Genomic DNA, 25,674 nt, shown 5'->3' with positions numbered 1-25,674 from the left:
GAAATTCTCTGCACAAATTCACCAGTATATTCCCCCCCCCCCCCATACAATTATAATTCTCTAGAATTTTCTTGCACTGGGCACGTGGCAGTTGTATACGACCCCTAGTGTATTTTAGTGTTTTCCTTATGGATCATATACATTTCCATTCTTATTCTGTTCTATTTCTATTTCCTAGATTGTCCCACAGACTATACAGTGAAATTAGAAATGTCCAGATCACCGCAGAGCTCACAACTATCAGAAGCCGCTGAACCCTGTTGCCCTCAGGATCCCGTCAAGGCTGAGCATGAAGACGACTCAGTATTTAAAGGGCCAGTAAAGTGCAAAACTGATACTGATTTGGGGTGTCAGTCTCAAGCCCCCAGTTTGATGAGCTGTAAATGTGGGAGCAGCTTCTCGTTGGAGAGGGATCTCCTTGCACACGTTTGTGCTGACACTTCACAAAACTTCACTAATCAATCTAAGAACATCGACACAGAGGCCGGACCTTTTAGTTCTAAAGAGGGAATTAAACCCAGTCAAGATCTGCAGGTTCCCACTCGGAAGAAAACGATTATGTGTCCGGTATGTGGGATATTTTTCCATAGAAAGAGCCAACTGGAGTATCACCAGAACATTCACACAGGGGAGAAGCCTTTCCAATGCAGCGAGTGTGGGAGGAGCTTTGCTTTAAAGGGCCAGCTTCGCAAACACAAGGGCGTTCATGCCCGGGACAGGCGGTTCTCATGTACAGAATGCGGCAAATGCTTCTCTCATAAAAGCAACCTTCGGAACCATCACAAAATCCACACCGGGGAGAGACCCTTTGCGTGTACGGAATGCGGCAAAAGCTTCTCTCAGAAGAGCCACCTTCAAAGTCACCAGAGAAGCCACACGGGGGAGAAACCCCACGTCTGCACGGAATGCGGCCGATGCTTTTCTCTAAAGAGCAATCTTGTGGCGCATGAAAAGAAACACAAACACATGAAGACCTTCGCGTGCAGCGAGTGTAAGAAAACCTTCTCCGACATGGACGAACTTCGCATCCACCGGGCAGTTCATACGGGGGAGAAAGCCTTCAAATGCAAAGTATGTGGGAAAAGCTTTTCTCACAAGGGCAATCTCCAGAACCATGAAATAATCCACACCGGGGAGAAACCATTCACTTGCACGGAATGTGGCAAAATCTTCTCTAACATGGGCCGGCTGTGCGTCCACCAGGCGGTGCCGACACAAGAGAACGCTTTCAGGTGTAAAGTATGCGGAAAGTTCTTTTCTCGCAAGAACTGTCTGAGGCACCATAAACGAATTCACCGAGGGGAGAAACCATTCACTTGCACCGAATGTGGGAAAAGCTTTTCTGACATGGGCAAACTCTTTACCCACCAGACTATTCACGCTAGAAAGAAAGCGTTCCTATGTAAAGTATGCGGCAAGCGATTCACGTGCATGGATTATCTGACAAACCATGAAATAACTCACACAGGGGAGAAACCATTCACTTGTACGGATTGTGGCAAAAGCTTTTCTCACAAGGGTAAGCTCTGCGTCCACCAGGCGGTTCACGCAAGCGAGAAAGCCTTCAAATGTAAAATATGCGGCAAAAGCTTCTCTCGCAAGGACTATCTGAAGAACCATGAAAGGATTCACACTGGGGAGAAACCATTCACTTGCACAGAATGTGGGAAGAGCTTCAGCGACAAGACCAATCTTTACAGCCACCAGAAAGTTCACACGGGAGAAAAAAGTTACACCTGTACAGAATGTGGGAGGAGTTTTCTTCGTAAAGACACCCTGATCAATCACCAGAAGGTTCACACCGGGGAGAAACCCTATACCTGCACGGAATGTGGCAAAAGCTTAAGCAGCCAGTCCAGCCTGATCCGGCACCAGAGGATTCACACGGGAAGTAAACCTTACAACTGTGCCGAATGTGGGAGGAACTTTGCTGGAAAAGGTGAACTTCGGAGGCACAAGAAAGTTCATAATCGGGAAAAGTCTCTTCAGGAACAAAGTGTGGGCAAAGTTTTTATCAATAATTCGGCCTTCACCGTTGTTACTGGGTTTTACATAGAAGAGCAGCCCTTTGCTTGTGTAGAAGGATGAATCCTGCAGAAAGACGGTAGAACGTGGTGCGTATTCGCCATTATTCAGCTTTCGACACCCCACCCACTCCCAAACTGCCCCCAATGGTAACCTGACTGGCACCTCCTTTAGACCCGCCCATCTCTGACATCACAAAAAGGGGAGAGGCAGAGTAAGGTCATGGGTGGAGAGAGTGGAAGAAGAGCATAAACAACCTCCCCCCATGAACCATATAATGTGTAGGTAAGTTGGCCTAAATCTGCCTGACCAGAGGGTCCCTCGGGTTTCTTATTCAAGTGGGGGTTCAAACCTCTTTGCAGTAGAAGTAGCTCACCTCCCAACTGTCCTGTTTTCTGTGGCACTAGTCCTGATTTTGACTCATGATTTCGATCTCCTGCACTGACACCAGAAAAGGATACAACGTTTCGGAAGCTTAATTCAAATAATTGACAGAGAGAAGAAAGAGGCTGCTCTGATGTTCTTCTGCTTAGGAAAGATGTGAGAAAGGTTTCTAATTTTATTCCTAAGCAGAAGAACATCAGCCTCTTTCTTTCTCCTGACAACTTCCTTGACTACTTGCTGGTCAGACTGGTGGGAAACTGACCAGCAGGTGGTGCTGTTGTAACACAATTCATTCATATTAACAGTACATGTATCCCTTAATATCTTGGAATTAAACATAAATAAATAATGAATGTACAATACAATAGTGCTTAGAATAGCCCCCTCATCAGTTTTACATTCACTTATTTTGAAGGTTTACTTATCCTTTAATAGACTGGAATCTGCAGGGCAGGATTTTCACTGATCTCTTGCCTGGCAAACTCAGGTATCTGTGATGTTCATTACTTTGTCGGTATTATCTTTACATCATGAGAAGTGTTTCTTTTGCAGACACCCCCTTTATTATCGACTTTCCTGTAATGTCGAATACGTTGGTTTTTATTGGGGGAATAAAAGACAAAACGAGTGAATGATTTGAAGGTCTTTACTGAATATGATTGAACTCCAATATGGAGGAATAAAATACGTGAGATGTGGATAACAGATTTGCGTTTCATTTCCACAAGAAATAAAGTTAATGTTCCCCTTGGCCTGGGCACAGTCTTCCAATCCCAAAATGTACACGGCTGATGCTTTTCATTGCCTGGAAAACTGGGCCCTAGCAACCAAATTCCAACTGGAGAACAGACAGACGGCTAAATCTTTCGAAAACCTTAAAAATGGAAGAAACGGCAAACGAACTAACTAAATATTACTGTCTGCCTCATACTATCAGTTCAGTTACATGTGTTTAATGACGTTAGAGCAAAAACACTTATCTACTAATTGTTAATGGGAAATGGGGACCATAATGTTACAGTGGTGCCCACCTTCTCTATCAGGACAATTCAGCTTAGGGGACTCGGAAGTTTGGGGTTCACTAGTGGGTTAAAGCAGGTCATGAAATGTAAAGAATCCATTTTTTTTTTATTATTGTTTTGAGGAAACAAATGGAAAAAAATATATATAACATGATTTAAATGACAATAAAAGGAATACACTGCCTCTTTACAACCATAAACAAGTATTAATGCACAGCCTCCTCCCACAAATGAAGTATTAAAGGAGAACTAAAGCCTAAATAAAGAAGTAGGCTAGAAATGTTGTAACCCTAATACAAGCCCAAGGCAACCACAGCCCTTTAGCAGTAAAGATCTGTGTCTCCAAAGATGCCCCAGTAGCTCCCCATCTTCTTTTCTGCTGATTCACTGATTCACATGCTCTGTGCTGCTGTCACTTACTGAGCTTAGGGAGCCACTCACAATATACAGTACACATAGAATAGAAATGTCACAATATAAGGCTGATTAGTAATTAATACACATAATTACTACATGGCAGCACAGAAACCAGTGCAATTAGCATCAGAATTGAATAATCAGCAAACCTGTAGCATCAGCTTATATTACAGCCAGGGAAGCTCATTTTCTGCTGGATAATTAGTGACGAGCCCTAAGCTTAGCTTCTCAACAGCCAATCAGAGCCCACTGAGCATGTGAGTGTCACAGACACTTTCCAAGATGGTGACCCCCTGTGACAAGTTTGAAGTCCTGGATCATTGCTGCTATTGACAAGCTCAAACTTTAGCCTCGTGCAATAAGTTCACTATAGAAAATAGGCCATTTTTAGCCACATTTATTTTTAGGCTTTAGTTCTCTGCACATTTGAGTCCTGGGTGTCCTTTAAATTTGGTGTATATTTTTCTAGACTATGTAAGTTCAGCATCAGGACAGTGTATCATGTGAAACTGGGTTTCCATATCAAGAAGTCCGAGATCTACAGCCGCTTTCTCTTATAGCCACGGACTGTGTGTGACCCCCTTCCCCTGCGCGCTCGGGTAGCACTGGAGGGGGGGAGAGGCGCAGAAGAGGGTCGGGGGATTGCCCCCTCTAGGGACCCTGTAGAACGATCCATTTGAGGTGGCTGACGTGGGATCACCTGCCCCAGGATTGCCAGAAGGTTATTGTTGAAGGTTTTAGATGTCGCTTGATGTTCCAGACGAGCCTCTCGGAGCTCAGCCGCAATAGTCTGGAGGCCGTCCCCCAGGTTGTCGATAGCCGTACAGATGTTGGTTAAATGGCCGTCCACTCGGCTCATCCATCGTCTGAAGTGGATCTCCTGCCGGCGCTGTTGGGTCACGATGGTCTGAAAAAAGTCCTGCAAACTGTCCAGAACTCCTGGAATCTCTGGCGGGACCCGTGTTGGAGCTGGATCAGCAAGTCCTCGCCCCGGGCAATGTTCAGCCCATTCCGCATCATCACCTTGAACAAAGAAATGGATTTGTATGTATGAAAGTCACATGTCAGATAACATGCTAGAGACATCAGATGATAACACACGTATGTCAGTGACCATTGCACTTACCCCACGGCTGCTGTACATTGAGTACAGGCACAGACTCCTCCATAAACGTCCCACTCAGCTCGTCTGTAAAACGAAAATGTCATAAGAAAAGAGCTCAAGCAAAAACATTCTCAACTTTTTATTCAATGTTTACCGTCTGGCTCTAGGGGTGTCTGCATCTCATCAGCTTCCTGGGGTTCAGCCTGCTCACAGGACTCCACTGCTCCTCCCACTGACGGTTCATCCATGTCCCTGAATGCAGGCGAGTGGTAGCAAAGTGACCCTGAAATGACAAAACTGTGACCAGAAGCTCCACCCACCATGTTTTACTTTATACATTTATATATAGTGACAATAATGACCCCCCCGTTGTAAAACACGGGGTAGAAATCATTGGGGAGTTCCGTGAATCTATAAAAGCAAAAGTCAGGTCATGGACTTCTAATATCCTCCTTCACGGGATGTCTCTGCGAGACTGTTACACACAGCAGATGTGAATGAGATCTAATAGATAATAATGGGACCCAACAGAAGGTTAGAACTTGTCGGCTACATTAACCATCATAAGCAGGAACAATCCACTGAGATACTTACGTCTCAAATCTGTCCCCAGAAATTCAGCCTCTATCCCCTCGCAGAGCTCTTGGCCAATGCGTTCCAGGAGCTGACGCTCGTAGCCCTTCAGTTTGATTGGAGGAAGGGGTCCTCTGCCAGCTTTCTGCGCCTTCTTCCTCCGGACCAATAACTTCTCCCGAATTCGTCGTTTGACATCACTGAAGCGCTTGTACGTTGGGGCAGCCTCCCGATGGTAAGCTCCGACGCTGCTCACATGATCTGCTACTTCCTGCCAGAGCTGCTTCCTCCTGACACGAGTGAGCCCATGTGAATGAGCCCCAAATAACTCATCCCATCGCTCCAGCACACAGTCAACCAATGCTGAATTCTCCTCATAGGAGAATCTGGGGCCAAGTTTCCCAGCCTCTGCACTTGGCCCCTCCAGTGGATCCTCCTCCTCTCGCCTCTGCTCCTCCCCCTCTCTCCTCTGCTCCTCCCCCTCTCTCCTCTGCTCCTCCCCCTCCCTCGTTGACCTGTGGATTCCGGCCTTATTCATCTGCCCTTGACCCATTCTACCCTCCTCCATAGTCTGCCTCTGTCCTACACAAACCCCCGTATCCCCAGAGACCCACTCCCCATCCCCTATATCCCTAGACCCACTGGCTCTTTCCCTCCTAACTCTCCTCCCCTCACTTCTGCTCCCCCAGTACTGTTCTCTTATGCTGATTTCCCCCCGGCCATCACCCCAATTCCCCCTATGCTCAGCCTGACAAACTAACATAGATGGAGATACCTCCTCCTCCATGTCCCCACCATCCAGGTCCTCAGACTCCCTTACATCCCCCCATTCTTCTGGCTTCACCCTGTAGCCATTTTGGGTAGATTTTTGGGCGGCTCTCCTAAACACGTTCTCCTCCAGATGAACTAAGAGCGGGAAATCACTTAAAATGGCTGCTGGAACACGTCCTGGGTAAAAAATAAAAAGACCGAAATCAATTGAAGACTTTGCTAGGAAATAGTGATTTTGATCTGTGTTGAGCATTATATACAAGAGCTCAATTTTAAATAAGGGAAACAGGTATTTAGCATTGCATTATAGACCATGAAAATGTGCCTTTAAATGTTACCTTTGTGCTGTTTAATGAAACATTTTCTGGAATCCCTACACCCACTATTCACATTAGAAGAACAAATCGTCAGATCCTTACTGAATTCTTTAGAATGAAATTGATACAACTATTCATACTGCTAACGTGAATGATTCATGAGCATTTAGCCAATCATATAGAACTTTCTGATTTGTAGCTTCCTGATTGGTTACCAGATAAGCCCTTTATCAGAGATCCTCACTGGGAACTGGTTATAAGCACAGTAGGGTGTGAACAGCCAATCACATCTCTGCCTTCACCCAATGAAACACTGCAGTTCCCTATCAAGTCCGCCAAGCTGGTATCCTACAGAGATGCGCTTAGGGCACAGTCAATACAATCCGCTGGAACTGAAATGACTGGGTGGTACTAGCACAGTTTGGGGAAAATTTTAATTAAACCAGTAAAAAAAAAACTTGTAAAGGCACATTCCTTCTATTTCTAGAATTACACTACAATGACAAATACAGTTTGACAAACATATACAGGTATGGGACCTGTTATCCAGACTGCTCGGGACCTGGGGTTTTTCCGGATAATGGATCTTTGCATAATTTGGATCTTCATACCTTAAGTCTACTAGAAAATACTTTCAACATTAAATAAAGTGAATAGGCTGGTTTTGCTTCCAATAAGGATTAATTATATCTTAGTTGGGATTAAGTACAAGCGACTGTTTTATTATTACACAGAAAAATTGTAAAAAATTTGGATTATTTGGATAAAATGGAGTCTATGGGAGACAGCCTTTCCAAAATTCGGAACTTTCTAGATAATTGGTTTCCGGATACTGGATCCCTTACCTGTATCCTCTTTAATGGTTGTGCCTGACTCAGTGCGGCTGTTACACACTATAATCTTGTTGGAAAATGTATTTACTCACCAGCGCCAGTAACAGGGTCAGTTTCTTGCTTTATTGTGAGCAGAGGACCCTCAGCGCCAAGATCTTCTTCCTTGATTTTCACCTGGAAAATCTGTGGTTGTGCCACTTGGAAACCTGTAGGGAGAGACAGAGGTGAGTAAGAAATCCCTTGTGTTAGATCAGAAATACTTCATAAATCATCAATCATACAGCTAAACTATATCCACAAATTTCTGCCTTATTAATAGAGAAACGTTACTCACCGGCCCCAGGAACGGGATCCATTTCCCTCTTTATTGTGTCCAGAGGATCCTCAGTGTCCGGCTCTTCATTCTCCCATTTCCCCTCTAACCTCCTTGTTTCCATCTCTGGAGAACCTGACAGCAAGGAACACAAACCCACCATATAAAGCTGCCTGTGGGGGCTGCGCTTGTGATAAATAGGGATTGGGGGTTAATTCTGCTGCAGGGACCGATAGAGAGGGGAGACTGGGGGTTAATCCTGCTCAGGGGAGACTGGGGGTTAATCCTGCTGCAGGGACTGATAGAGGGGGAGACTGGGGGTTAATCCTGCTGCAGGGACTGATAGAGAGGGGAGACTGGGGGTTAATCCTGCTGCAGGGACTGATAGAGAGGGGAGACTGGGGGTTAATCCTGCTGCAGGGACTGATAGAGAGGGGAGACTGGGGGTTAATCCTGCTGCAGGGACTGATAGAGAGGGAAGACTGGGGGTTAATCCTGCTGCAGGGACTGATGATAGAGAGGGGAGACTGGGGGTTAATCCTGCTGCAGGGACTGATAGAGAGGGGAGACTGGGGGTTAATCCTGCTGCAGGGACTGATAGAGAGGGGAGACTGGGGGTTAATCCTGCTGCAGGGACTGATAGAGAGGGGAGACTGGGGGTTAATCCTGCTGCAGGGACTGACAGAGAGGGGAGACTGGGGGTTAATCCTGCTGCAGGGACTGATAGAGAGGGGAGACTGGGGGTTAATCCTGCTGCAGGGACTGATAGAGAGGGGAGACTGGGGGTTAATCCTGCTGCAGGGACTGATAGAGAGGGGAGACTGGGGGTTAATCCTGCTGCAGGGACTGATAGAGAGGGGAGACTGGGGGTTAATCCTGCTGCAGGGACTGATAGAGAGGGGAGACTGGGGGTTAATCCTGCTGCAGGGACTGATAGAGAGGGGAGACTGGGGGTTAATCCTGCTGCAGGGACTGATAGAGAGGGGAGACTGGGGGTTAATCCTGCTGCAGGGACTGATAGAGAGGGGAGACTGGGGGTTAATCCTGCTGCAGGGACTGATAGAGAGGGGAGACTGGGGGTTAATCCTGCTGCAGGGACTGATAGAGAGGGGAGACTGGGGGTTAATCCTGCTGCAGGGACTGATAGAGAGGGGAGACTGTGGGACTGATAGAGGAGGAGGAGGAAGTAGTAAAACAGCTGCAGAGAGAGACTGAACAACATGTGGGAGATATAAAAGAGAAAGGAAAATGACTTACCCAGTAGATGAGGCTGGAGATGTGAGTACAGGGGATGGGAATGTCAGGGACACAGGATGAGAGGAGGTACAGGGAGCAGCAGGGGACAATTCTCAGTCTGTACTATATTTGCCTCCTCAGATTTCAGCACTTTCCGGACTGTGTGAGTGTGGGGGATGGATGGGAGGTACTTGTTGTTTAGCCACGCCCCTGTAAAAATGAACCTATCCGGGGATGTTGCTCAGTTAGGGCTCAGCCCACCAGACTAGACCAGTATATCGCGCGTTTCTCTTCAGACTTGTCACAGTGAGGCACCGCCATATTACTGGTGGGCAGATTTTATCTCCTCTCTGTGAGAATCCAGCAAAACACTTCTGTTACTCAGCGGGATTTCTAAACCTTTTATTTATTTCAGGTAAATGTGGAAGCAGCGCAGGAAGGTTTATTATTTAGATGTGAGATGAGTCTTGTCTCCTCCTACTTTTCCTCATCACACGTCAATGGGCCCGTCAGCCTGTGACCGACACTTCCTGTGTGTGAGGTCATTGTGGGTGTGTTTGGGGCAGGTCACTTGTTTGGGGGGGAGGGTATTTAAGGTCACAGTGGGTCTTATAACCAGTTTCAAAAACATTTTTATTTTCACATTTAAGATAAAAATATGTTGTAGAGAGAGATATTCTGAGACAATTTACTTTTTTTAAGTTATTTTGCTTTTTATTAAAGGAGACATATTGTGTAAAAAATAAGAATGTACCAGTGCATTATACTCATTTAGATATAGAAGAATTGTGCTTAAAAAAGTCGCATTTCAGGCTGATTTATTGAATATTTCTGCAAAACCCCTAATAATCCCTCCCTTCTCTTCCACTTGCTGCTCCCTGAATTCCCAGGCTGTGCACTCAGCTCACTGCACTGTAGGACAGGAACCAATCAGCAGCTAGCAGGACCTGATAGGGAACTGAAGCCTGTCTGTGCTTGTGTGACTGCAGGGCTGTGATTGGCTGTCCCCCTCCTACTGTGCTTCTGGCAGGGACACGCCCACCCCTCATTTGAAACACAGACAGGGACCAGAGAACATCTATAGGGAGCTCCAATAAAGGGGCTATTTTTAAAGATAATATTAATTTTTAGCACCAAGTAAAAGCAACACCATATATTACTTGTAATTGCCTACACAATTAGGGTTTTTTTCATTTATCCTATATGTCTCCTTTCAGCAGTGTGGTTGCTAGGGTCCAATTTCCCCTAGCAACCATACATTGATATGAATAAGAGACTGGAATATGAAGAGGAGAGGCCTGAATAGAAAGAGGAAGAATAAAAGTAGCAATAACAATACATTTGTAGCCTTACAGAGTATTTGTTTTTTAGATGGGGTCAGTGACTCACCCCCCCCCCCCCATTAATGCTGGAAAAAGTCAGAAAAAGTAATTCCAAAACTATACAAAAGAAAAAAATGAAACTCAATTGAAAATTTGCTTAGCTTTAGCCAACCCGTGGGGTAGTGGAAGGCAGCAGGATGTGGCAGCCCTTGTGGGCCCACACCCCTTCAGTCCAACACTGGCAAGTCTTCTCTCTGGCTTCTCTGCCCCGACGTATAATGAATTAACTTAATTCATTGTATTTAAAAAGTGTTTCATTTCAGTGAGATTAAACTATAGATGTGATAGATCCACTTTAAAGGAGATGTAAAGCCTAACTAAAGAAGCTAGAAATGTTGCACATGATGTTTTGTGCTTCTGTACCAGCCCAAGGCAACCACAGCCCTTTAGCAGTAAAGATCTGTGTCTCCAAAGATGCCCCAGTAGCTCCCCATCTTCTTTTCTGCTGATTCACTGATTCACATGCTCTGTGCTGCTGTCACTTACTGAGCTTAGGGACCCACTCACAATATACAGTACACATAGAATAGAAATGTCACAATATAAGGCTGATTAGTAATTAATACACATAATTACTACATGGCAGCACAGAAACCAATGCAATTCGCATCAGAAGCTGATAAAATTAAGCTAAATCCTCCTCAATCGTATGTCAGTGACATCATATCCTGTATGCCGAAAAGTCATAAAAATTTGAAAGTTGTAACTATTAAGGATTTTTGATTTAACTTATATGTTACAATTTGAGGGGCATGCCACATTTGTTTTGGTGAGTAGGACATTAGAGGATCTTTTGTGTTTATTTTGTTTCCTTGGACATGTTTAATAATAAGTGGCCTCTTCCAGCATTTGCACCAACATCTCCAATAAAGACGTATATATATATATATATGATCTATATGTACCTGCCCTATTCAAACTGACCTAAGTGTAAGAGTACTAATGAAGTGTCGCTAGGCAGAATTGAACCCTAGAGAAAGATCGTTATGAAAAGCTCACGCTGAGGAATTAATACAAGTGAAACTTCACCACCGTTCTGCTGCTGAGACGCAACTTTGCAGTTTAGTGAATTAGTGTAGTGGTAGTGAATTAGTGTAGTGATAGTGAATTAGTGTAGTGGTAGTGAATTAGTGTAGTAGTAGTGAATTAGTGTAGTGGTAGTGAATTAGTGGTAGTGAATTAGTGTAGTAGTAGTGAATTTGTGGCTGACAAAGTGGCATGTGGCGGAGCCTTCACAGGCGAAAATTTGCCCTTTAGTGAATTTGCCCAATGGAATCGGGTGAGGGTGGAAAAGGGCAATTGTGAGACAAAGTGATTGGAGCAAAGCGAGGTTTCCCCTGCGCCACAGAGTCTGCTCACCTCTAGTTACTGCTCTGACTTTGGTTAAGAATCTTGTAAGATGTAGGATTGTAAAAACGATTATTCTTCATTTCATATTCTAGAGTTATCTGGAAGATTGCCAGGTGAAGAGACAGTAACCTCCGGAAACCCTCCAAATCCACAAGTAAAAATAACTTTTCCCAAGAAAGAATCTTTTCATTCCTTTAGGTATAAATGGAATATAACAAACACAATACAATTCTTAATTTGGCACATATATAAGAGAAGATCTAAGTTTCCTGGCCTATTATATTACATGACCCTGATGTTAAAGGGTTCTGAGGCCTTGATGTTCCTCCCAGTCTTCTCTCTGAGAGTCTCTTCTTTCCCATACTTTCTCTAAATAAGTAAATTAGTAGTATTCCAAATTAGGCTCAATTTATACTGATTTACCACAGATGAAACTCCACATAAACCCACCCACCCTTTGTCTTCTAATTGTACTTCTACTTGTATCCTCAGCTTGTGAAACCTTAGTCTACTTCTAATTGTACTTCTATGTGTATCTTCAGCTTGTGTTACCTTTGTCTACTTCTAACTGTACTTATACTTGTATCCTCAGCTTGTGAAACCTTAGTCTACTTCTAATTGTACTTCTATGTGTTACCTTTGTCTGCTTCTAACTGTACCTTTACTTGTATCCTCAGCTTGTGTTACCTTTGTCTACTTCTGATTGTACTTATATGTGTATCCTCAGCTTGTTGTACCTTTGTCTACTTCTAAGAGTAACTCTACTTGTATCCTTAGCTTGTGAAACTGTTGTCTACTTCTAATTGAACTACTACTTGTATCCTCAGCTTGTGTTAACTTAGTCTACTTCTAACTGTACTTCTACTTGTATCCTCAGCTGGTGGTACCTTAGTCTACTTCTAATTGTACTTCTACTTGTATCCTTAGCTGGTGGTACCTTAGTCTACTTCTAACTGTACTTCTACTTGTATCCTCAGCTTCTGGTACCTTAGTCTACTTCTAATTGTACTTCTGATTGTATACTCAGCTTGTGTTACCTTTGTTTACTTCTAATTGTACTGCTACTTGTATACTCAGCTGGTGGTACCTTAGTCTACTTCCAACTGTACTGCTACTTGTATCCTCAGCTGGTGGTACCTTAGTCTACTTCTAATTGTACTTCTGATTGTATACTCAGCTTGTGTTACCTTTGTTTACTTCTAATTGTACTTCTACTTGTATCCTCAGCTGGTGGTACCTTAGTCTACTTCTAACTGTACTTCTGATTGTATACTCAGCGTGTGTTACCTTTGTCTACTTTTAATTGTACTTCTACTTGTATCCTCAGCTGGTGGTAACTTAGTCTACTTCTAATTGTACTTCTACTTGTATCCACAGCTTGTGGTACCTTTGTATACTTCTAATTGTACTTCTACTTGTATACTCAGTTGGTGGATAGCTTTTAACCTACTACTTCTGCTTGTAGCCAGAGGCTATGAAAAACCCTAGCCTACTCCTACTTTTTTCCACAGCATTTGAAAAGGGTGTTTATTTTAAGCCTACTCCTAGCTGTAGCCTTAGCCTAACAATTCCATTTAGCATTGGCCTGCACCCCCTTGCCTCTACCTGTAAAACTTTTACTATTAGACCATTTCTACTTAATCCTTAACCTACAGAGAGGGAAAGATCAACCTTAGTTTCCTGTTGGGTTAAGCTGGCCATAGATGTTGAGATTTTTAAAAGATCAGATCCTGATCGTGAGACCACGATCTTCTCAGAACGATCGTACGATCGTACGAATCTACCATCAACTAAAAAGACCAATTTACCAGGAAAACAAAGGGGAGCTGCTTGGCCCTGCAAACATAGAGAGATTGCACTGGGACCGACAAAGATTTTTTGACCTGGCCGATCAATTTCCCGACAGATGTCGGACGAAAAATCGTAAGATGTACGATCGTTCGAATACCACTAACCGCACGATAATTTCGAAGGATCGGTCGGGCTTCCCTAAAATCGGTCGTTCGGCAAGAAGAATCGTCGCGTCTATGGGGACCTTAAGTCAATCTTCTGGCTCTCACTAGATGTAGGTCGGCACGTTACGTTGTAGAGTGGTGCCATCCCTCCTGGTCAGTCTAAGAGACAAGTCTGCAGGGAGTACAGTGGCTTTACTGGTATAACAAGGATTTGGGAAATAATTTACATTGAAGAATGAGAGAAGGAGATGACACTGTTTACCCCTTTTTTATATAAAAAAAAATCCATCACCCGTCTGTACTTGTATCTATAAATCCATCATGTCCCTGTCTCTTTATTAATCATACAAGTGACTGTAACAAAATTTGCTCAGTCTGCTGTCCCAAATTACTAAATCACTTAAATCTGCTGCCCACCTATAAAATGGCAACACCTCCCTCTGTCAGTGAAAGCTCTGAAGTAAAAGAATCTATTTCATTGGACCTTTTCTTGTGGGCTGGTTCCAACCTGAGCAGCAGCATCATGAGGTGCCCGTGTGCCTCCGAAAGAGGTGGGATGTGACATACCAGCGCCTCCCCCCATCACTGCCGGATACAGACGAGATGTGAGGGACTCACTGAGGAACAGACTGGGAATTGTCCCCTGCTGCTCCCTGTAACTCCCTTCTACTGTGTCCCTGACATTCCCATCCCCTGTACTCACATCTCCAGCCTCATCTACTGGGTAAGTCATTTTCCCTCCTCCTCCTCCTCCTCCTCCTGTACTGTCTGTGGGACTGGGCTTAATCCTATTCCCAATTTGTTCCAGGCTCCCAGGGGCTGCACTGAGTTTTACACACAGTACTAATCCTACAATACACAGTATATGGGACTATTTTATCACCTTTCCTTCCTCTTTGCACCATTCCCACAGGCAGCTTTATATGGTGGGTTTGTGTTCCTTGCTGTCAGGTTCTCCAGAGATGGAAACAAGGAGGTTAGAGGGGAAATGGGAGAATGAAGAGCCGGACACTGAGGATCCTCTGGACACAATAAAGAGGGAAATGGATCCCGTTCCTGGGGCCGGTGAGTAACGTTTCTCTATTAATAAGATACCAAGGCACTTCCTTACTCCCAGCTTTACTCACCCCTGTCTCTTCCTTACTCCCAGCTTTACTCACCCCTGTCTCTTCCTTACTCCCAGCTTTACTCACCCCTGTCTCTTCCTTACTCCCAGCTTTACTCACCCCTGTCTCTTCCTTACTCCCAGCTTTACTCACCCCTGTCTCTTCCTTACTCCCAGCTTTACTCACCCCTGTCTCTTCCTTACTCCCAGCTTTACTCACCCCTGTCTCTTCCTTACTCCCAGCTTTACTCACCCCTGTCTCTTCCTTACTCCCAGCTTTACTCACCCCTGTCTCTTCCTTACTCCCAGCTTTACTCACCCCTGTCTCTTCCTTACTCCCAGCTTTACTCACCCCTGTCTCTTCCTTACTCCCAGCTTTACTCACCCCTGTCTCTTCCTTACTCCCAGCTTTACTCACCCCTGTCTCTTCCTTACTTCCAGCTTCTCCAGAGGCAGAACCAGAATTATTCTATATACGGATTGAAAAAGTATTGCTGGTTTGTGAAGATTATCTGGAAAGTTCAGCTGTTTCACTTACTGATGGGGGTGAGTACCCAAGAAATTTGGTCAATAACATTAGCACCAATTTTAATCTGTGAATATGAAGAATGCAACTCATCAATGGGTCCAGAACCAAGTTCTCCATGTTTTTTTGCACTTTCCTTGCCCTGCATATAGATGAATTGCCATCAGTCTCTGTGCTCCAAAACAAGGGCAAAGACCTGCATTTTCCTGATGAACACAGTGATGCCTCCATTCAGTAGTTCTGCATTCATGAGGGCTCATTGGGTGGCAAGTGTAGGCATTACCCCAGTATTATGGCAGGCAGGAGAGCTTTTTTCCCCTTAACATTCGCATTCAGTGTCTGTACATGATGCCCAGAGTGCAACGCACAATGTACTTTTCAGTTCTAATGTCTGTGTTTTCTCTTTTCTTAGAGAGTTGCTGGAACGATGAAAGGAAGGCACAATATGAATGTTATAGTTCCTGTTTAAGTCTCCAGAACTCACGGATGGCAGAATACCAAGATTCAGCTGAAGATCTGGATACAATCAGGAAACCCTTACTGGCTTCTGGGAAATCCATTGGGCCTGTGTACGAAAGAGCTGAGATCTACTCCCAATATCAGTCCAACGCTGAGTATGAACACTGCTCTGTAAGCTCCAACCCAGCCGGCTTCCTCTGTTCTAAGTGCGGAGTGAGATTCTCTGTGAGAAGGGACCTTCTGACCCATCTGTGTGGCTGGATTGGGATGAACTATAACAGGAGACATAATGATTTGTATGAGGAGGTGAAACCTCTCGGTAGCACGTTGAATGACATGCACATTGGGGTGCCAAAGGACCAGCAGCCACACATTGTGGACAAAAGTTTTATCTGTACGGAATGTGGGGAAAATTTCTCTCCAATGGTCCACCATAAAAGTCACCAGAGACTCCACTCAGGGGAGAAACCATTCACTTGTACAGAATGTGGGAAAAGCTTTTCTTTTGAGATTGCTCTTTTAAGACATCAGATAATTCACACAGGAGTAAAACCATTACAGTTTACCAAGTGTGGTCAATGCTTATCACTGAAGATGAATTATCACTCGACGGACATCGAGGAGAAACCATTCACATGTACAGAATGTGGGCTAATATTCCTTGAAAAGAGTGATCTTGTCAGTCACTACAACACTCATTTAGGGTCCAACTATGGGAAACAAATACACCAAAGGGGCAATTTTTATAATAAGATCCATGCAGGGGAGAATGCTTTCATATGTACAGAATGCGGGAAAGACTTCTCTCGGAAGTGGCATCTTCAGCGCCACCAGAAGATTCACACAGGAGAAAAACCCTTTACATGTAGTGAATGTGGGAAACAATACACTCGGAAGAGCCATCTCAACCGCCATGAAAAAATTCACACTGGAGAGAAGCCTTTCTCTTGTTCTGTATGTGGGGAAACGTTCTCCCAAAAGATCGATCTGCACAGTCACTATAGAGTTCACATGGAGGCAAAATGTGTTAAAAGGTTCCCCGAGGAGGGTATTCTGGGCAGAGAGCTGGCAATCCACATAGTGAAAAAACCTTTCTTGTGTACAGACTGCGGCAAATATTTCACACGGAGATGGCACCTTCAGCGGCACCAGAGAAGCCACACGGGGGAGAAATCTTTCATTTGTACTGAATGTGGCAAAGGCTTCTCTCGTAAGACCCACCTGCACTCCCACTATAAGATTCACACGGAGACAATGTGGGAACAAGTCTTCTAAGATGCTGAGGCGTCAGCTGAAATACATGGAAGGAAAAACATGTCACATGCACTTCATAGTGGAAACGATCTCTGTTTTGATCCACCTTTACACTCATCAGAACAATTTCACAGGAGAGAAATCCTTCATTGGCACAGAACCATGGAGAACCCGCGTAATACAGAGATCTGACCACCCTTTTTTATTGTATGGCATGAGCTCATGGGTTACAGCAACCCCTTCTTTGTTAGCCCAAACCAATAGCACCTTTTAACTGAATGGGAGATGTACAGTATAAGGTAAATCTTATATGCAGAAGTAGTTTCTCTTGCCTGGAGTGAGACTGAGTAAGCCAACAACTTACTAGAGCCATTACCAGTCAAGCCACCAAGAAGTGGCTGTTGAGGAGGTTGCTCAATGCTGCTAATTGGATAAGCCCACCATTGTCAGCAGATGTTGGTTTTATTGAGCTTGTGTCTGGCATTGCTTGTTGAGGTGGCCTAGTTTCCTTACTTTATTAGATCATTCTTTCTGTTGCTCCCAGCTATCAAGCCCTCAATGAAGTTCTACTGCATCATGATCTTAGCTATTAGCTTTTTTGACCATTCGTTTGTCTTCATATTTCAACTTGGATATGTAGGTTAAGTTGAATGGGTGATGCCACTATGGCAGTGCTAGGCACAAGGAGCCAGTTTTGATTTGACATTTGTTCTAAGTTCATGAGTGTGCTCTGCTTATTCTACTTTTGCTGATTATCTATTTTTTTTCCTTATTGCCTGGGCCGGTCTGGTGATTGCTTTCATCCCTGACTATTATCTGAATCTTGACTATGATCCTGTTTATCTCCTTGGATACCGGCTATTGGACTGATGTTAGTTGCTGCCTGTCCTCCAGAGTCAGTTTCTTCCTAAAGCTGGACACAGACGCAAAGATCTGATCGTACGAATCAAGGATTTGTACGATTTTCGGACCGTGTGTGGAGAGTCCCGTCATTTTTCGTCCGGCGGAGATCGGTCGTTTGGTCGATGGGACAGGTTAAAAGATTTCTGTCGGCTGCCGATAATATCTCTGCGTGTATTGCCGATCAGACGATATCAGTGGGAGACTGTCACCAGCTTTGGTTGGACATAGATATCGTACGATTACTGTCAGGGGCAGAACATTAGCTGATCTGTTCTTTAACTACTTTATTTGGTCTGACTGGTTAGTGGCAGGTCGGGAGATGGGGAAGTCCGATGGTTCCATGATTCCTACGATCGGATCTTTGCGTCTATGGCCAGCTTTAGTCCCATTTTGCAGACTTCTCTTATCACTTGATTTAACTTGTTGCTCCACAATTCCACTCAAAATTTGTATCCAGGCAAATGTGTTTTTGTGTTTTAAATGGGTAATAGAATGTTAATATCTATAGTTTTCCAGGGGATCCATTACACAAGTGGACACTCTTATAAAAGCAGATGCTCATGGATGGGATGTTCCTTTCAGAGCTATAAAAATGTCAGTTGATGTCCATTGATGACACCTTGCAAAGACCTTGCATCAGTGGCGGAACTACCGGGGGAGCAGGGGGTGCGAGTGGGCCAGGGCCCGCACCCCCTCAGGGCCCCCCGGCAGCTCACCCGCCACTGTCAAATGCGGCCGAACGGAGGGGGACGGGCCCGGCTGCACGTCCCGCAACAGGGCCCGCCCCCCTCTAGTGACGCTACTGCCTTGCATGTTGTTTTTATTCTCAGAGTTAGAAAAGAATTAAGACAAATCTATCAGATCAAGTATGAACAGGAATCTACTCTTTTTCCTGGATCTTACCTTGAATTCTTCCAGGTGTTCCACGTGCAGCATTTGAATTTTCGAGACATTGCAATGGCCTCAAGTCACTGAAAAACATAGTGTGTCTGACAGATGGCTTAAGTGCTTAGAAAACACACGTGCAAAACCGAAAACATGTGTTTAGTGCCAAAAGGGATATTTTTCGACTCTCTCTGGTGAATGAGAAAACACAATTTCCTCCCACTGGAGTGAGAGTTTTTTTGCTAAATTGGACATATAAAAGGTCATACAATTTACAGAATGTAGTGTAGAAACGTGCAAATAGGTAAAATTGTCATATACGTACTGTGACTTTTCTTTTACTGGTTCCTCTTCCTATCAGCATCCACTGGGATAGCCCTTCCTCTTGCCCCTGGAAATAATTCCTCCTGCCAAGTAATTAAATACCAGACAATGTAACTCACTCAGTGTCAGGTAAAAAGCTTGCACCAGATATTTATGCCAAGGAGGGAATCTGCTGATATGGAGACTACCAGGAAAAGAAAATCACGGTAGGTATAAGGCAATTTCCCCAGCCCACTCCATTTCAGCACACACTAATATATAGGAAGCTCCTGTGAATAGGGTGGGACAAAAACACACCACATAAATAATATGCAAAAAAATATTCAATGTGGAAATTGCAAAAAGGGCAGCAAACTAAGGCCAAAAATTGTCACAACTACCTGAAGCAACATCTAAATGATAGTGTGAAGTGAAGGTATTGGGTGATGCCCAGGAAGCTGCTCTGCATATAAACTCGTGCAATGTGTCGTCTCTTGCTGCCCAAGCAGCTGTCTGACCCCGAGTTGAATGAGCTGTGTCGGTACTTGAATACATTTTTTCAGAGTAAGACTTCATGATGCCTAACATAATCCATCTGGAAACAGTGGAATAAGAAGCAGCCTCTTTTTTTCTTTAACTTCCCAGAAGATAAAACTTTCACTTTCAAGACAATATTCCTTCACTGCTCTTCCAACATCCAAGCGATGAATCTTCACTCTGGAGATGAAAGTGATAACTCATCCCTGATAGAAAATCAGTAAAGGAAGGAACAACCTCAGGATGATTCTGAAATCCCAGACTTTCCTCAGCAAATACCAAATCCTACAGCTCACCAACCCACTTAGCAGAAGATCCATGGACAACTTCCACTGGGAATAGATCAGTAATCTGGTTGGGATCCATCTTGGCAATATAGATCATCTCCCCCCTCACCTCCATAAACTTCTGTAGAATCCTCAGAGAAAAAGGAAGAGAAGGAAAGATATAGCACAAACTCATCTGACACATTTGCACTAAGGCTTCAATTGCTAAGGTTCTTAAAAACTTTGTTCTCAAAAAGAAACTCATCTTCATTCACCAACACCTGATTTGATCAGAGAGTCTTTAGTCTCATAAGACATACAAACTGAATTCCTAAAAGAGGAACATTCACACACATTGTTGCTGTTCCTACTGGAGTTGGCCGTTGGCTCAGACTGTTACCTGTTTGCCCTACCCGTGTGGAGGTTCTAATGTCATATACATACTGCACCTGTATACAGCCATGGACAAATAAAGGATTACTATGAAGAGTGAGGACTTGCCACCCTTCTGAGCACAACAACTTTACAGACTTCAATACTGGTGCCATGGCCAAAGACTGGAATTGGATTTCTTTATTGGACTTGCTGTCGTCTTGTGGCCACGGAGGCACAATGTTGTCATTATTTTGTGTGTAGTAAAATAAGTGACATCTGTTTACTTGTAATAGTTCCCTACTTTGTATTAGTTGCAGCAGATGTACAGATACTATTAGCACGGCCATTGTACAGACCCAATCCAGTTCTGTATTACCCTACCCACCCTGAGCCTATACTTGTTCATTGATAGTGGTGGAGGATTTAGCAATAGGGGCAAATAGTTACCCAGATCCCCGTCCCACACTTGTATCAATCCATTGTACAGTTATACATGACCTTGTGTACATTTGATGCTGATTTCCAACCTGCATTTATTCTAAAGGGGAGATAACAAATATACTAGGACTCACTATGTCAGTGGATTTATTTACCCTTTAATATATTCTATGACTTCAGTTGGAGGTAAAGGGTCCAGTATCTGAAGCTCAAGTTTACAGTGTGTCTTAGTGATAAGCTGCCAACTTACCTCTTCCAGTAAGTTATCCAGTAAATGATCATGTCTAATTAGACACAACTTGGTTAGTTTCTACAGTGGTGAGTTCACAGCATTACAATAGCATGTTAATAATCAGCAGCCAATGAAATTAAACAATGGATATGGACTTTGATTGGCTCTGGGACACTACTGATGCTCTCATTGCCATTAATACAAATTGAGCAATACAAAGCAATATGGGGCAGTGCCATAGTGCCAATGTTCTATTTGGGAGGTAAGTGTTCCCGCTTGAATAGGAACCACCTGTTGTGTTATTTGTGTATCAAGTCATCCACTGCTCTATGGTTTGCAATTGACCTTCCCAAATCCACAGTGTATGAGCCAGAAACCAGAATGGCTGCTGCAGCATTGGATGTGTGTCTAGTTCTATAGGAGAATGTAGGCATAATGGTGAGAAGGGTAGCAAGCTGCTTGATGTTATGAGAAGTAATTGGGTTAAATGGAATCAAGGCCATATAGGCCATGTCCAGCGTTGGATTGGGATGTCTGGGGCCCTCCAGAAAACCTTAGACCATGGCACCAGCAGAAAACCTCGGACCGTGGGCCCAGCAGAAAACCTTAGACCATGGGCCCACCAGAAAATCTTAGAACGTGGGCCCAGCAGAAAACCTTAGACCGTGGGCCCACCAGAAAATCTTAGAACGTGGGCCCAGCAGAAAACCTTAGACCGTGGGCCCACCAGAAAATCTTAGAACGTGGGCCCAGCAGAAAACCTTAGACCATGGGCCCACCAGAAAATGTTAGAACGTGGGCCCAGCAGAAAACCTTAGAACGTGGGCCCACTTTCCAAACTAATATTCCTCTCCTCACTTAAACTCTTTATTCTCCTAGTCTTTTATATTGACTTACTCTATTCTTCCATTATTCTGCCTCTTTTTCCGAAATAGGGACTGACGATGAAATAGGCCAAATCGTTAGAAGCAAGAGGCCCACTGACACCTGGGCCCGCCGGGAGTTTTCCTGGTATACCTGTGGGTCAGTCCGACACTGGTCAGGACTGTGAAATCTCCCAGTATCCAGGGAGAAACATGAGGGAGAAGCATAACCCGTTGCAGGCTTTTTCCTTCAGACTTTCCCTGCATTTGTTCAGTTCAGCTTCCGTCATTGGATCAGTCACGTGCAGGTTCCACAATGACAGCGAATATTGTCTCATTAGTGAGCCCCAGAACTGTATCACTGCCTGAAGCCCCCGTAGGACTGAATGTGCAGCCGTTTCTGTGCCATTTAGAGTAAATATCCTGAGTGATTGTACATGAGACTCATCTGCACTATAGTGTCTGTATCTGCTCACCAATAAACATGGACTTACCTGCACTATAGTGTCTGTATCTGCTCACCAATAAACATGGACTTACCTGCACTATAGTGTCTGTATCTGCTCACCAATAAACATGGACTTACCTGCACTATAGTGTCTGTATCTGCTCACCAATAAACATGGACTTACCTGCACTATAGTGTTTGTATCTGCTCACCAATAAACATGGACTTACCTGCACTATAGTGTTTGTATCTGCTCACCAATAAACATGGACTTACCTGCACTATAGTGTTTGTATCTGCTCACCAATAAACATGGACTTACCTGCACTATAGTGTTTGTATCTGCTCACCAATAAACATGGACTTACCTGCACTATAGTGTTTGTATCTGCTCACCAATAAACATGGACTTACCTGCACTATAGTGTTTGTATCTGCTCACCAATAAACATGGACTTACCTGCACTATAGTGTTTGTATCTGCTCACCAATAAACATGGACTTACCTGCACTATAGTGTTTGTATCTGCTCACCAATAAACATGGACTTACCTGCACTATAGTGTTTGTATCTGCTCACCAATAAACATGGACTTACAATGAAACAACTGCTGCTGCCCATTATTAATGTAACAGATACAGACTGGTGCCACTCTCCTCTATGTGCCAGGGCTAAGGAAGAAATGTGGTGTGTGGGTTTAGAGTAAGAAGAACACTATAATCACATACAGGCATGGGGATCCGTTATCTGTAAACCCAGTATCCAAAAAGCTCTGAATTACAAGAAGGTCATCTCCAATAGACTCCATAATCAAATAATTCAAAAAAATTTTTTAAATGATTTCCTTTTTCTCTGTAATAATAATACGGTACCTTTTATTTGATCCCAATGAACATATAATTGATCCTTATTGGAAGCATAAGGAAACCTTTAAAATAAGTGAATGTAAAATTGATGAGGGGACTAATCTAAGCACTATTGTAATGTACATTCATTATTTATGTTTAATTCCAAGATATTAAGGGATACATGTACTGTTAATATGAATGAATTGTGTTACAACAGCGCCACCTGCTGGTCAGTTTCCCACCAGTCTGACCAGCAAGTAGTCAAGGAAGTTGTCAGGAGAGAGAATCCCTTAATATCTTGGGAAAATAGAAAATAAATAATGAATGTAAAGTCCCTTCCTCAAAAATTTTGAAAATATAAATAAAGAATTTACAAAAATAAATAAATAAATAATGAATGTAAATTACAAACGTACTTAGAATAGCCCCCTCTTGAGTTTTACATTATCCTTTAAGACCTTACACATGGCCCATGGATACTTTTCTGCCCAGGTGGTATCTACTTTTCTTTTTTATATATAACAGTAGGTAAATGATTTGTTTAAAATGAGGCTGTTTTGGGGAGAGTAAGTTGGAGTTCCTCCTCACATTATAAAATATCCCAATTTTTTAATGATTGTCCCAATTTTGTATTCAGCTTCTGGCGCTGTAAGTCATGGTGAAGACCATTTTTTAATTCCTTCTGACTCTCTCTTATTTGATGTATTAGTTATTGAGTCCACTCTATTGATTTTACAAAGAGCACTGGTAAGGCCCCATCTCAAACAGGACATTATTGTATTAGAGAGGGGACAGAGAAGGACAACTAAGCTGCTAAAGGGAAAATCTTAGCTATGAGGAAAGACTGGCCAAATTGGGGATGTTCACGCTGGAGAAGAGGCGCTTAAGGGGAGATATGATAACTATGTATAAATATATAAGGGGATCATATAATAATCTCTCTAATGATTTATTTACCAGTAGCTCCTCCCAGCAGATAGGAGGGAGCCAATGAGATTAGAGGAGGGAAAGGGGTGTTACAGGGAGAGCTGGGAAGTGAATCAGGGCTACAGGCTGATACATTAGATAGGTACAAGGAAGGGTCGGATGCTTTATTCACCAGTAGCTCCTCCCAGCAGACAGGAGGGAGCCAATGAGATTAGAGGAGGGAAAGGGGTGTTACAGGGAGAGCTGGGAAGTGAATCAGGGGTACAGGCTGATACATTAGATAGGTACAAGGAAGGGTCGGATGCTTTATTCACCAGTAGCTCCTCCCAGCAGACAGGAGGGAGCCAATGAGATTAGAGGAGGGAAAGGGGTGTTACAGGGAGAACTGGGAAGTGAATCAGTGGTACAGGCTGATACATTAGATAGGTACAAGGAAGGGTTGGATGCTTTTTTCACCAGTACCTCCTCCCAGCAGACAGACGGGAGCCAATGAGATTAGAGGAGGGAAAGGGGTGTTACAGGGAGATGTTAAGGTTACTGGTTACAGGTTTATGTTTATTAAGGAAATTAAAGGCACTTGAGGAATGGCATCCAAACTGCCCTTTGCCTGAACCATCGACTATTTCGCCAGATCAATAACTATAATTTATATGTCATTGTGACTGGTTAAAGAATAGGCCAAATATGTTGGATGTATGTTCTACGTACCCCTTATCCTTTAATAAGATGAGACAAAAAGAGAGACATGGAGGGGGCCCACGAGTGTCAGGAACAGCCTTGGCTTCAGAAGAACCTGTTGGGCTAAATATTTATCCTGACTATAGAAAGTTGGGCGTCACATCTTCCCAATCACAGGCCGAAACTATTTTATAGCAAAAATATACATTGTTTTTAGTTTTATACAGCCACCGCACATCTTCTAGCAGGAATGTTCTTGCACTTTTTCAGCTACACATATAAGGTTCCTCCCAAGCATCTATTGTGTGTATTGTCTCTCACTGTGTACAGGTCAACGGTTTCTCTCAGCGTGAGTTCGTTTATGTTTACGAAGGGAGCCCTTTTCAGCGAAGCTTTTGCCACATTCTGTGCAGGTGAACGGTTTCTCTCCAGTGTGAATTCTTTCGTGTATGCGAAGCGTGCCCTTTTCTGCGAAGCTTTTGCCGCATTCCGTACAGGTGAACGGTTTCTCCCCAGTGTGAGTTCTTTGGTGAGTTCGGAGTTTTCCCTTTTCCGTAAACTTTTTCCCACATTCTGTGCAGGTGAAAAGATTCTCCCCCGTGTGAATTTTCTGGTGCATGCGGAGGGTGCCTTTTCTAGTAAAATGTTTCCCACATTCTGTGCAGGTGAAGGGTTTCTCTCCGGTGTGAATGCTTTGGTGATTTTGAAGTTGCCATTTTCCGTAGAATGCTTTGCCGCACTCTGTACAAGTGAACAGTCTGTCCCCTGTGTGAAGTCTCTGGTGTCTGTGGAGGTAACTGCTTAAAGAGAAACGTTTGCCGCATTCTGTGCAGGTGAAAGGTTTCTCGGAAGTCGAATTCTTTTGAAGACTGGACTTTACAGAGACATTTCCCCCAGAGTCTGAAGAGGTTAGAGTTTTCTCTCTGGTGTGAGTTTTCTGATG

At 43.8% G+C, this 25,674-nt stretch overlaps 4 protein-coding genes across 6 annotated transcripts in view; 2 read left to right on the top strand and 2 right to left on the bottom strand.

The window, feature by feature from the left end:
- LOC108719648 overlaps positions 1 to 3,109 on the top strand; it is a 77,915-nt gene extending 74,806 nt beyond the window's left edge. The window contains exon 16 of the mRNA XM_041568285.1: positions 179 to 3,109. Within this exon, the coding sequence (XP_041424219.1) occupies positions 179 to 2,088 (1,910 nt within the window). The 3' untranslated portion in view covers positions 2,089 to 3,109. The remainder of the gene's footprint in view (positions 1 to 178) is intronic.
- A 1,032-nt stretch (positions 3,110 to 4,141) lies between these two features.
- The window catches only part of LOC108695522, a 36,760-nt gene continuing 15,227 nt past the window's right edge, over positions 4,142 to 25,674 (bottom strand). For 2 of the 3 annotated variants that reach the window (XM_041568149.1, XM_041568148.1), the window contains exons 2-7: positions 7,782 to 7,933; positions 7,540 to 7,653; positions 5,548 to 6,474; positions 5,108 to 5,236; positions 4,975 to 5,037; positions 4,142 to 4,871 (exon numbers count right to left, since the gene is read on the bottom strand). In XM_041568149.1, the coding sequence (XP_041424083.1) occupies positions 4,387 to 4,871; positions 4,975 to 5,037; positions 5,108 to 5,236; positions 5,548 to 6,474; positions 7,540 to 7,653; positions 7,782 to 7,923 (1,860 nt within the window). In that variant the 5' untranslated portion in view covers positions 7,924 to 7,933 and the 3' untranslated portion in view covers positions 4,142 to 4,386. Of the gene's footprint in view, positions 4,872 to 4,974; positions 5,038 to 5,107; positions 5,237 to 5,547; positions 6,475 to 7,539; positions 7,654 to 7,781; positions 7,934 to 9,017; positions 9,391 to 25,674 lie in introns of those variants that run through there. The other variant, XM_041568150.1, reaches the window with a different exon arrangement.
- On the top strand, positions 15,149 to 17,259 carry LOC108695537 (gastrula zinc finger protein XlCGF26.1-like). Its single transcript, XM_041568187.1, has 2 exons — positions 15,149 to 15,334; positions 15,727 to 17,259. The coding sequence occupies exon 2, from the start codon at positions 15,801 to 15,803 to the stop codon at positions 17,046 to 17,048; it is 1,248 nt and encodes a 415-aa protein (XP_041424121.1). The 5' UTR covers positions 15,149 to 15,334; positions 15,727 to 15,800; the 3' UTR covers positions 17,049 to 17,259.
- LOC108695511 (oocyte zinc finger protein XlCOF6-like) overlaps positions 24,748 to 25,674 on the bottom strand; it is an 80,541-nt gene continuing 79,614 nt past the window's right edge. Inside the window, exon 9 of the mRNA XM_041568131.1 lies at positions 24,748 to 25,524. Within this exon, the coding sequence (XP_041424065.1) occupies positions 25,063 to 25,524 (462 nt within the window). The 3' untranslated portion in view covers positions 24,748 to 25,062. The remainder of the gene's footprint in view (positions 25,525 to 25,674) is intronic.

Source organism: Xenopus laevis, chromosome 6S, assembly GCF_017654675.1.
Source record: "Xenopus laevis strain J_2021 chromosome 6S, Xenopus_laevis_v10.1, whole genome shotgun sequence".
Taxonomy (NCBI): Eukaryota; Metazoa; Chordata; class Amphibia; order Anura; family Pipidae; genus Xenopus; species Xenopus laevis.
Note: the sequence above shows the minus strand (reverse complement) of the source record. Positions and strands in the feature narration are given on the sequence as shown.